Below are 12,321 nucleotides of genomic sequence, written 5' to 3' on the forward strand. Positions count from 1 at the left end.
ATCCAAATTAAATTATAAAAATTTAAAAATTTGAATTTTAAATTTTTGAACATTCTGGAATACTTCCATGATACTCATAATGTCAAAAATCATGGTTAAAATTTTCGAATTAATTTTGAGAAAATATAGTTGCAATTTATCGGTTTTATCTAATAAAATATCTAAAGTATCCAAAAATTATTCCCATTTATTTTACAACTTTAGATCTGCTAAGTGTTATATTTATGCAACCTAAAATAATTTTCTCATGTCATGCAAATCGTTTTAGCTATTTATGCTAAAATAGTCACTATTTATGCCATTTTTACTCTAAAAATTCATAAATCATGCTAAATGAGATAATTTAATCTCGAAATTTACAAACACTCTTTAAATTATGCATGTGACAACATATTAAAATTCCATGGCCCAATTCGAAATATAACTATTTTTAACCATTTTTTTTTTCGGTAAAATGTAAGTATATTACTGAAAAAACCGTAGCCATACATCAAGTAGTCCAGTGGTCAACGACCCAACCCGGAACTAATTAATCCAAACACTAAACAGCCCAACTCAGCCCAAAAAACAAAAAAGAACCCACTAAATCTCAGACTATCTTTGGACAACAATCACCCGGAGGTCATCCTCACTTTCCTCATTTTACCACCAAACTCTCAAAAAACGATCGTCTTCCTCAATCAATCAAGCACGATTTCGCAATCCTGCCAACCATTCCTTGTCTCTATCTCCCAGATTCTCACTGTGACTCAAGGTACGATCTGTTACCTCTTTAATGATTTGGGTAACCAATTTCGTCGGATTAATCAAAATTAATTCATGCTTACATAGATTTCGTTGCTTCCAGATTCCATAGATACACGCATTAAGGATGGCGTTGATGATATCTTTCCGCATCCCAGAGCCCTTCAGACCTCTCCTCCATTCTAGGAAATCATCCGCTGAAAAGCACTCTCCAATCAATCCGCCCATAAGGTTAAGGACCCTGGAGCTGTACTCAGATGCAAATAAGAGATGTGAAGCCGTCTCAGATCCAGTTCCACAAATCTCACAGGTATCATTGTCACTGATTCCGAATTTGAGAAGCTTATCCTTAGTGTTTAGAGCATTATGCATATAAATCCAGGATAGGAAACTGTGTTTAGGCATAGTGTATTTATTCCATACGAGCTGATGCCATTGAACTCTCTCCCCTTTATTTCTGATGAAATCATACCCTTTTGCGATAGAGTATTCCCTTCCCTGATCCATTACCCATATGTGATGCTCATAAGATTCCTGGAAAATGGACTTAACAGAGCACATTTTCCTCCAAGACCAACTCGAGTTACTTGTAGGAGAGTACTCAAGCCAATTATCCCCTTTTATGTAAACTGCATTAACCCATTTAACCCATAATTGGTCTGGTTTAGTTGCCAACCACCAGACCAATTTCCCTACAGCTGCTTTGTTCCACTGGTTAGCACAGTTCAGTCCAAGCCCACCTTCATTCTTAGGTCTGCAAATTTTTTCCCATGAGACAAGTGGGGATCTCAGATAATCAACCCCTCCATCCCATAGGAAATTTCTACATATGGTCTCAATCCTTTTGAACACTTCTGCAGGTAGAATAAAAATACTAGCCTAATAATTGTGAAAGTCTTGAGAACTGCCTGAACCAAGACCATTCTACCTGCATAGGATAGTTTCTAGCCCCCAAATTCCTTATTCTCAGAACTATTTTATCAATGAGAGGCTTACAGTCCTTGGCACTAAGTCTTGTAGTTTTAATAGGAACTCCAAGGTATTAGAAAGGTAGGGCCCCTTCCACCATCCCTGAAATCCTCAAAATGTCCTGTTTCAAGCTCTCATCAACCCCATTGAAGTAGGCATTAGATTTTCCCTTGCTCATATTGAGACCTGAGGATTTAGAGAAAGTTGCAAAGGATCTTAGAATAGTCATCATAGAAGGACCATCTCCTTTACAAAAAAGTAACAGGTCATCTGCAAACATCAGATGGGTGAGCTTCATCTGCTTACACATAGGATGGAATTTGAACTCATTAGCTCCAGTTGAATAAGTTAAAATCCTAAACAGGTACTCCATGCTCACAGTAAAAAGAAGGGGAGATAGAGGGTCTCCCTGTCTCAACCCCCTTTCTCCTTTGAAAAACCCAGACACATTGCCATTAAGATTGAGTGAATAACTTGGAGTTGTTATACATTGCATTATCCACCCTTTGAATTGTTCTGGGAATTTTGAGGCACTGAGCATTTGATCTAAGAACTCCCATTCCACTGTGTCATATGCCTTTTGGATATCCATTTTGTATAGACACCTTGGTGAGACAGCCTTCCTTTCATATAGCCTAATGATGTCTTGGCATATGAGGATGTTTTCCATTATACTCCTCCCTTGAATGAAACCTCCCTGATTTTGGGAAATCAGGTCTGGTAAAATTCTAGCCAATCTGTTACATAAGATTTTAGAAATGCACTTATAGATAACATTGCAGCAAGCTATAGGTCTATACTGAAGGACACTAGTGGGTCTCTCAATTTTAGGAATAAGAGTGACCAGAGTAGCATTTATCTGTTTGAGTATTAGGCCTGACTCAAAAATCCAATATTGCAGCAGTAACATCATATCCCACTATATTCCAACTATCCTTAAAAAATTTACTCGAGTATTCATCAGGTCCAGGGGCTTTATCATCAGGGATCTGAAAATTACCTCTTTGACCTCTTCTTTAGTGACTGGAGACAGAAGAATATTCCTATGGAAATCAGTGCACACCCTCCCTTGTCTGACTATAGACTTATTGACTTTGGAGATGGTTGATTTGGACCCTACCAGATTGGTGTAATAGCTCAAGAAAGCACTATGGATGCCTTCTTGATCACTGTGAATATTGTTCCATTGATCACTGATTTGGCAAATAAAATTTTTGTTCCTTCTTGCCCTCAAGACTCCATGAAAGTATGCTGTGTTAGAATCCCCATCCTTCAACCAATGAGCATTTGCTTTTTGTTTAAGATAATCCAATTTAGCAGCAATCATGGTATTGAATGTTTGATTGGCTTCATATTCCTGCTGAATTAGGTCCTTGTCACCTGGATACTCAATAAGTTGTTCCTGCAGATTCTTCAATCTGAGTTGAGCAATGTCAGCTCTATTCTCAATATCAGGGAAATGAGCTTTATTGATCTTTTTAAGTGCAGGCTTTAACAGTTTCAACTTCTTAACCACTTTGTACATTTTAGTGCCAGAGATTTCATGTTAACAGACCTGAGATACACACTCCTGGAAGCCATCAGCTACCCTCCATATATTAAAATATTTGAAAGGTCTATGCTGATTTACCCCTAGAGAACCCTTACTCACTAAGCAAGGATTATGATCAAATTGACCTTCAGGTAAGAAATTAGCAATATAATCTGGGAAGTTGTTGACAGGGCTGTCGTATACCTATCAAAAATAACTAACTAAACTAACTGTATAGCTAGGGAAGTCAGGTCGATCTCCTCAGAGAGGCAAGATATCTGTAAGAGTCCGTCTATTTGGTCACAAAATAGGAGGGTGTTTAAATTGGTTTTCTAAACTAAAAGGTTTAAAGGAAGAGAAGCAGAGAAAAGAGCAATAAAGGCAGAAAAAGATGATAAACTATCAATAGAGAGGGGACATGTCAGGATTTCGGTTCACTACGGTAGTCCAGTGACTCAACTGTAAACAACTTAGATAAATTACTGCGAGACGGATATGAAAAGGTCCTTCCGGTCCACTTTCTATCCTAAATTACCACTAACTTAACTTTCGTCCTCGTCAGGGTAGTCTACTGTTCATAGTAGGTCTATTTAGTCCAATCTTCTGATCCAGGATTAAATTTAACCAGATTAAAAAGGTGACTCAGAAGCGTGCACTCAACTAAGTCGGTAAATACAGTTATATTGCTATGGTGACAGAATCTCACAATTAATTCATCTAATTTATTCACTACATCGTCACATTCCTACCGTAGATCCCCTAATCCCAACATGAATTAGATTTAGCTACTCATATCGCTATTAATATTACCAAAACTAATAAAGATGAATGAACTAACAATAAACATAATGAAAAGATAATTAAATTGCATAAAAGTAATTAGGGCAAAGAAATAAATGAAGTAAAACGAACAATTAAAGTAAATGAAAGAGAGATTATTATTATGAAAGGAGAAAGAGATTACAATCGCAAGAATCCGGTGTAAAGAACGACAAAATCCGAGCTAAATAACCCCGAAAGCAAAGTTACAGTGAAGGATGAAAGCAACGTAGTCTTGAAAAATGGTAGATAATGAATTAAATGAAAAATTAGATGCTAATGACCTAGTAAAGTTGCGTTTAAATAGAAAATAAACTAAGTTCAAAAGCTAAAACAAGTTCACGGGCTAATTAAAGCCCACGAAAGCCTAAACCACTTGATCGAGTAGTTTGAAACCACTCGATCGAGTAGAGCTCCAGATAAGTTACTCGATCGAACATAAATGTTACTCGATCGAGTAACTCCACTTTCCAGCACTTCTTGATCGAGTAGAAATCCACTCGATCGATCAACCAGGGCCACAGAAACCACTCGATCGATCAACCCAGGCTATAAAAAACACTCGATCGAGTAATAAAACTACTCGATCGAGTATTCTTCCTTCCAATCAGCCCAATCTCGTACCCGACTGCCTCGTAAACTATGCCTTCGCGCTTCCCAATGCAAGAACTCACTCCGAAAAATCCCGTCTCCTCAAAATGTATGCCAAAAGGACGAAAAATGGTACGATTCCACTACTTTCGCGTTCATTTCTACAAAACGGACAAAACGAACCAAAGTAGCCAATTCGAGGGCAAAATGCAATATAAACAGTATGAAAGTGCATATAAATACGTGCTAAAATAGGCTAAAAAGACTATATAAAATGCACGTATCAAATCTCCCCAAACCGAGCCGTTACTCGTCCTCGAGTAAACTAAAATGCAACTACTGGAACGGAAATTAAAACTCAGAGCTAGCCTAACTTGTCTACTTGAACCAATTTAATGCAACAAAAACTAACAGTCATAGCTAAGCAGTCAATACACAAACGAGTAATAAGCTGTTCAGAAATATAGGCAACCTATCGACCTTGCAAGACCAACAAAATCGCTCTCTCGTGGTCACTCTTCTCTCATGAAGCAAAGGGTGAATGTTATATGTAAAAGAGAGAAGGAAAAACGGTCACTCGCCTAACTGCAACCTACATAGCATGCATGCAACAAAAATTAAAGACGATTCAAGTACTAATGCACACACTCCAACCAATAATGTCTGTCACAGCCGAGGGCTTACAAAAGATATGGGAAAGTGAGGCTACAGGCGAGAATAGGCAAAATAAATTATGGAAATGTGGAGGTAAAGCGTCAAGCTAGCACCTAAACAGGACCATATAAAACCATCCGAATCTCAACTGTCTAGAAAATAAAGCTCAAGTGCCCTTCATTGGCACTCATCTCAGTACCCAATACAAAAATATATGAATAAAACAGAGAATTAAGATCGTCAAATAGAAATAAGCGCATACGATCTTCTATTTCAAACTAACTCATCTTTTTTTTCATTTTTTCATTTTTTTTCTTTTCTTTCCCCTGTTCACATTTTCTTTCTTTTTTTTTCCAAAGATTTTTTTTCTTTTTTTTTTCTTTTTCACGTCTCTTCTTTTCCTCATTCTTTCTTTTTCTACCAACTCCGCACAATGAAAATGAGCCAAACTCGCAACGATGAATAATATACCACAATAGTCACACTAAACTAGCTTGACTGGCAGGCTAAATTTTGGGTGTAGCAAATGGATCAAAAAGGCTATATTTGGCTAAAGTGGAGCTAAATGGGTGAAAATAAAAGAAAGGGAAATTATAAGCACCTCCCTACATGTGACACCAACCACAAACCCGAATGTATGCAATTGACAATAAATCGAATTTCATTAATGTGCAAAAATGATAAACATGTTATGCAAGGAGTACTACTCTCAATTCCTATGTAAACTGGTCATGAATGTCACCAGTTTATACGGCTCTAAATCTTAGAAATTATAAGTGGCTTGCCAAAATTTTCAGGTCAAGTCTAAACAGTCAGCTATATTTGAACAGAAACTCGTAGACTATGCGTATGACGAAGCTAATAACTATCAACATAGGTGCAAGGCTAAAGTAAAAATGACAAGTTATAGTGCAATATCATCACGGAAATCAACCGTTCCGATTCAACCTATATGCAAAAGTAAACGTGAAAATTTTTGAAATTTTTGAAATTTTTCTGATTTTTTTGATTTTTTTGATTTTTGATTTTTAATGAAATAAATAAACAATGCAAGCTGAAATAAATAAACGTGAATGCAAAACAAATGCAAATGCAGACTCAAAAGGATGCAATACCCTCCCCAAACCAAAACGGACAACGCCCTCGTTGTCCTCCAGCATACACCAGCAGATATATACAGGGGAACGGAAATATACAACCAATAAAGAATGAAAAATAAAATAAATAGGAGATAAAAATAGAAGAGTGAGATGTACATACAAAACACGAACTTCCCCAAACCAGCCAGAAAACTGGGGAAGTGAGTAGACCAGTAGCTACTGGTCAGCCTCCTCGTCGCTGTCGCGCACGTCCTCCACCTTCACCCTGAAGTTCGGTTCTACCTCCTGCTCTCTCCTCTTCCTCTGCTCAGCTCGAGCTCTCTCCGCCGCCACCACCGAGTCCTCGTCCTCCTCCTCCTCCTCAGCAGACTCAGGGTACCCCTTAGCTGGTTACCGGTAAAAGGAAGGGTGTGGCCAACCCTCTAGGATCGGACGGTGTCGACTCAAGTGGTACTCATATAGAGGGAACAAAGTCCAAGGTAAGTCCGGCTCCATACGAGCATGTCTCTCTGCAATCTCAACTAACAAACGGTCACGGCGCCCTTGGTCCATGACCGAGGACGCCTCAAAGGGAAGTGGAGGTATAAAATTAGCCGGTAGGACCGGCTGTGTCTGGTCGGCGGGTGCGGAAGTAGGAGTGGAGGTAGGGATCGGGGTAGGTGTAGGAGTGGTCGTGGAAGGCTGGCCGCTCCCAGAAGGTGTGGACCCATCTTCAGTCTCAAGTCTATGCCGCTTCTTAGCGGCGGATAAAGTGGTAGGTGGGCGGACCTTGAGGTGGTAGACAGGTAGTGGTGGAAGTCGGGTGCCCCGTGCGACAGTAGGCAAAGGGTCTAGACGGGGGAGAGTGGTTCAAGGTAAGTCCACGGACAAGGAACTGTCTATCTTCCAAGTTCGGAAGTCTGTGGTCAGCCAATGCTGAGAATGCATGGCATCTAGGCTCAGATACCTCTCTCCCGGGAGGTACGGTAAGTCACGAGGCCAAACAGGGAAAAGGGAATGGGCAAGAATGGTGGCTATGCCACCGCAGACAATAGATCCCGTGACCTTCTCCCCCTGGGCCTGGAAGTACTGGGCGGTCAAATAGGCAATGTTGAGGGTAAAAGGACCCTCGCAGTCAATGTTCAGGTAACTGCCTAAGATGGAGAGCTCGTTGTTGTTGATGTTGTTTTGCTCCCTACGGCCAAAAATGGTGCTCCCCATCAGTCTAAGAAAGTAACGGGCAGGGGGAAGGTGGACCTGTGCAAGCTTTCGCTCGGGAAAGGTGGTCTGGGCCAAGGTCCGCCAAAGCTGATGAATGATCTTCCTCGGGGCAGTAGTGTCGCTCGTAAAGGAAAGGTCGAGTCTAGTACCAAACTCCTCCAAAATCATCGAAAAAGTCCGGTTGAACAACCGGAATGACACGGAAGGACTGGTGGGGGCATCGTCGTGTGCCCCGCAGGAGAAGGTGAAGGAGCTGAGGAACTCAAGACTCAGCGCCAGAAAGGTGTGGCCACTCATTGTGATGAGTCCGGCCATCCCCGTGCCCCGTAAAAGCTCACAAACTGACTCGTAGAAGCCGAGTCTCTCAAGTGCCGGTCGGTCTAAGAACCGAGTAGGGAAAAACTCACAGCCAACTAGGTTATAAAATCTCTTACGATGTACACCGTTAACGAAAATTACCTGCGGGAACTCAGGGTGGGAGTCGCGGGAGTAGTCCCCTTGGACAGTGACCGTGCCAGAAGGAGCGACAGAAGTAGAAGTACTAGGAGCTGGCGTAGCACGAGCAAGTCCACGACCTCGGCCCCGGCCTCTAGAACCTGAGATAGAAGCCCGTCCAGTGATTGTGCGAGGAACTAGAGCCGCCCGAAAAGCAGATGCAACTGCTGGTGAGTCCTCATAGGTGTGCTCACCGTGGCTGAAGTAGAGGATGTGGCTGCTATGACCACCACTGAGGAAGAAAGACTAGCAAAGTCTTAGCATGGTGGTGGTGGTTGTGGATCAAGTGGCAATAAACAGGGCTAGCAGCAGTGCTAGCAGGTGTAAAAACTGTACCAACAGCAGAGACTAAGAACACAGGTGCTGCGGTACTAACAGAAGTGGGGGCGGTGGTGACAGCAGGGACCACCGTCTCAGGCAAGGATGGACTAGAAGTCGAACTAGTGGAGGGAAGAGAGCTAGAATCCATCCTGAATAAAAAGGGCAGGGGAATTTGTTAAGAAAAAGCATGAAAACAGCATGATAATTCCCCTAATCAGTCGATCGACCAGTACCCTTAGTCGATCGACCAACCCACGGGATCCATAAGCTACTGTTCAGCTCAAAGCAGTCGATCGACTAGGTATCATGGTCGATCGACCACATCGCTGCTTCAGACGAGAATTAAAAGATCGAGGAACTTGAAGCCCATTGTGTTTTAGGTTTTAATAATAAGTGTTAAGTTGGTTTGCGATATAACGAAACCTAGTCGAGAGATACAATCATCCAGTTTTATTCAGAAATTTACCTAGTTTTACATTCAGTTTAGTTTATCGAATAATTAGGGTTGGGATATTATTTCGCATTGGATTTTCGTTGTGCTTTCAATCATTCCATTCCAATCCTTCTGAAAATTTCGGTATTCCTTCTGTTTTATTTCCAGTTTATTACTTTATTTGCATTCATAGATATAGAATTGTTAGTTAGTTTCCGAAACCATAATTATTGTTTTATGCTAGCCTTTTATTCCGTAGTTTTAATTATGAATTCTTTTGTTTATTTCATCAATCTTATTGTTCTTATCATTCTTAGTATGAGTAGCTAAATTATTCGTGCTAGGATGTAGGGCAATTATAGTGTAGGCGGCATAGAATAATGCGGACTGAATCGCGTGTCAGTCGATCGACTGACATACTTGGTCGATCGACTGACCTCGTGGGGTTTTACATTCGTTTTAATTGTTTTAATTCTTTATTCGACAAATCGAGTGCACACGACTAGTTGAATATTTAGGATATGACTGGCCCATTAGATCGAGAGATAGGGACAGTTGTTTGACCACCAATTAAAATGACTAAACTATGCTGAGATCGAAAGATAGGTAAAGTTTAGATTTTTTAGTCACTTTTCAGGACGAGAGTCAGTATTAGTGATATTAGGGACTTATAGCCAGATCGAAAGATGCTATCTGTTAAGAGTGGACCGAGAGGACCTCTTGTTTCCCGCCTCATGTGTTTGATTTAGACCGACTTAGTTTGCTGCCGCCGAAACTATAGTGAACCGACCATCCTAGTACTCCTTCTTTTATCTGTGTTATCCGTTTATTTAGTTTATTGTCTTTTATTGCTATTAGTATAGACCAAATCAATTCAACCCCCACTTTCATTACCTTAGACTAAATTGGACAATTAGAAATTACATTCGCCTCCTTGTGGTTCGACCCTGTTACCACTAGCCTAGGTTAGTTTTAATAGGAAATTATAAATCTTATTTTTGGTAACTACAACGACGGGTATCAAATTTTGGCGACGTTGCCGGGGAGGCAATTGTTCTAATTTTTAGTTGTTTTTATTTAGTCTTTCTTAGTTTAAGGGACATCCGTTCCTTAAACTTTTCTCATATTCTTTTTGTAGTTTCTTCTTATGCGCAGGTCACAGGGTGGTGAACTAGTACCGTTCAATCCTGAGATTGAGAAATCCTTGCGCGAGTTGAGACGATCACAAAGGGTATTACCGACAGAGGAAGAGCTGAGTACTCTGTCAAGTTACTACAAGAACGCTCTGTTCGAGGAAGATCCACCTACATCTCCTGCTTCTATTTCTTCAGCTGAGACAATCACTTCTCCATAAATTCCAATCATGGCTGAAGAAGCAACTATAGCAAGTCATTCTGAGCCGACAGCCGAAAATCTTTACAAGGGATTCGAATTACCTGGAGCTGATAGGAAATTCGAACCAAAGCCTTCATATATCAACCTAGTTGAGAGGAACCAGTTCGGGGGAGTTGCAAATGAAGATGCAGCCAAGCATATGGAGATATTTATCGATTACTGCTGCTCTATACCCCCGTCGACCGGTGTGACCCAGGACCAGATAAAGGAGACTATTTTTATATTCTCACTCCGTGATGCTGCAAGGGAGTGGTACAGAGATCTGGACCGAGCCGCTCATGGAATCACTGACTGGAATTCCTTAGCCCTGGCATTTTACAAAAAGTACTTCTCTGCCTCGAAGACGAATGCCATTAGAGCTCAGATCACGAGCTTTAAACAAGGGCCGGATGAGAACTTTCATGAAGCATGGGTCCGTTTCAAGAAGCTGGTGCTAACCATACCGCACCATAGGTTCGAAAAATGGAGTCTTTGCAATCAGTTCTATAACGGGCTGTATGACGATCAGAGGGCTATTTTGGATGCTGCAGCCAATGGCCGATTTGCTGAGAATATGGTGAAGGAAATGTAGATCTATATACATACTAACATACTCATATATGTTAAAAATTAATTTGTCATCAAATTAATAAAGGTCTTATGCATGCAAACTAATAAACAAAATAAGGAAGAAAAATAATTTTCTCACCATAAAATCGGATTCATGGGCACAAGTGAGTTCACCTACTCACTTGTTCTTGAGCTCTCCAAATGGAAGAACAAGGATTCAAGTATAGAATCCCTCCCAAAAGCATATACCCAAGGAATACATCTTAAAAACCAATATTATTTAGATCTAGTAATAATATTAGTTTTACAATAAAATTGACACAAAATAAATTGTATTTTTGCTCTTGATAATTTCGGTCAAGAGGGAGTAATGAGCTTATTTCTCTAGAATTATCATAAATTATAGAGAGTTTTTGATGAATTTTCTTACACTAGAAAATTAGATAGGAAGAATGAATAATCATCTAAGAGAAAAGCTCTTCTCTCTTTTCTTGTGGAGTGGCCGAAAATTTGGCTTGGGTAGGATGCCCAATACCTTTTCTTTTTGCTCTTCTCAAAAGCTTAGGTTTGCATGCCTACTTATTAGCTTTTATCATTGTGTTTATACTTAAACAATTAACACAATTTCCACTAACTCCCTCCATTTATTTCGGTACACTCACATAAAATGGATGAGTCCATTTTATTTGTGATTTTGTCAATATGTCACATGTGACACATTTCATGGCATCTTATTTATAAAATGTATTTTTAACCATTAAAAATCAACATATTAATAAAATATGTCACTTATAAAAATTATCATTGTAATTTATAATTACTTGTACCAAAAGTGTTTTCCGAATTATAAATTACAACATTCTGTTATTTATAATTTACTCATTCCGTTTCAATTGTTTCTGTAAACAATAATTTCATCTAAGTAATAAAACAATTCGATTACTTAGATCGTGTCTCATTTAATCATATTTACAATAAGACACGTAAATTATACTCATAAAATCATCCGTCAATTTTAAGCAATTTAATTAACTCGTATCGGTATACGATTAATTAAATAATCAATTAAGAGTATTTCCCTATAGGTATGACCTAAGGGGATCAATGGATCACCACCGTCGCACGACAGTAATGTCAAACTCTAGTCAGCCAATCATTACCGATATGTGTGGACCGATTGATGTAAAATATTACATCCCACATGTATTCTTAAAATGAGATTTAATAATGATATTTAAATCATGTGATCGCACTATTGTTGAGGACACATTTGCCAACAATCTCCCACTTGTCCTCGACAAGTGTGCGTCACCAATTCTCTTGTCCTATTACTATCTCCCACTCAATGCAAGGTGTCTTTCGTGTCGTACTTGCAAGTGATCATATCGAGAGTGGTTTCCTCGATCCGGAGAATAAGCGTTTGACCGGATTTATCTATCATAGATACCTTCCGAGCGTGGCCACGCATTTCCAGTTCATTACTCCTCGAGTGGCCCTGAGATATTGTTATAACCCTGACA

At 39.8% G+C, this 12,321-nt stretch overlaps 1 protein-coding gene across 1 annotated transcript; it reads right to left on the bottom strand.

Moving 5' to 3' along the window:
* Positions 1-684: 684 nt before the first annotated feature.
* Positions 685-8,572, bottom strand: LOC141630127 (uncharacterized). The gene is made up of 6 exons (XM_074442998.1): positions 8,440-8,572; positions 8,068-8,204; positions 3,269-3,448; positions 2,714-3,187; positions 1,811-2,572; positions 685-1,623 (listed from the first exon to the last, which is right to left on the bottom strand). Exons 1-6 carry the CDS (start codon positions 8,570-8,572, stop codon positions 685-687), a joined length of 2,625 nt encoding a protein of 874 aa, XP_074299099.1.
* Between the last annotated feature and the right edge of the window lie 3,749 nt (positions 8,573-12,321).

This window comes from Silene latifolia, chromosome Y (genome assembly GCF_048544455.1).
Source record: "Silene latifolia isolate original U9 population chromosome Y, ASM4854445v1, whole genome shotgun sequence".
NCBI lineage: Eukaryota > Viridiplantae > Streptophyta > Magnoliopsida > Caryophyllales > Caryophyllaceae > Silene > Silene latifolia.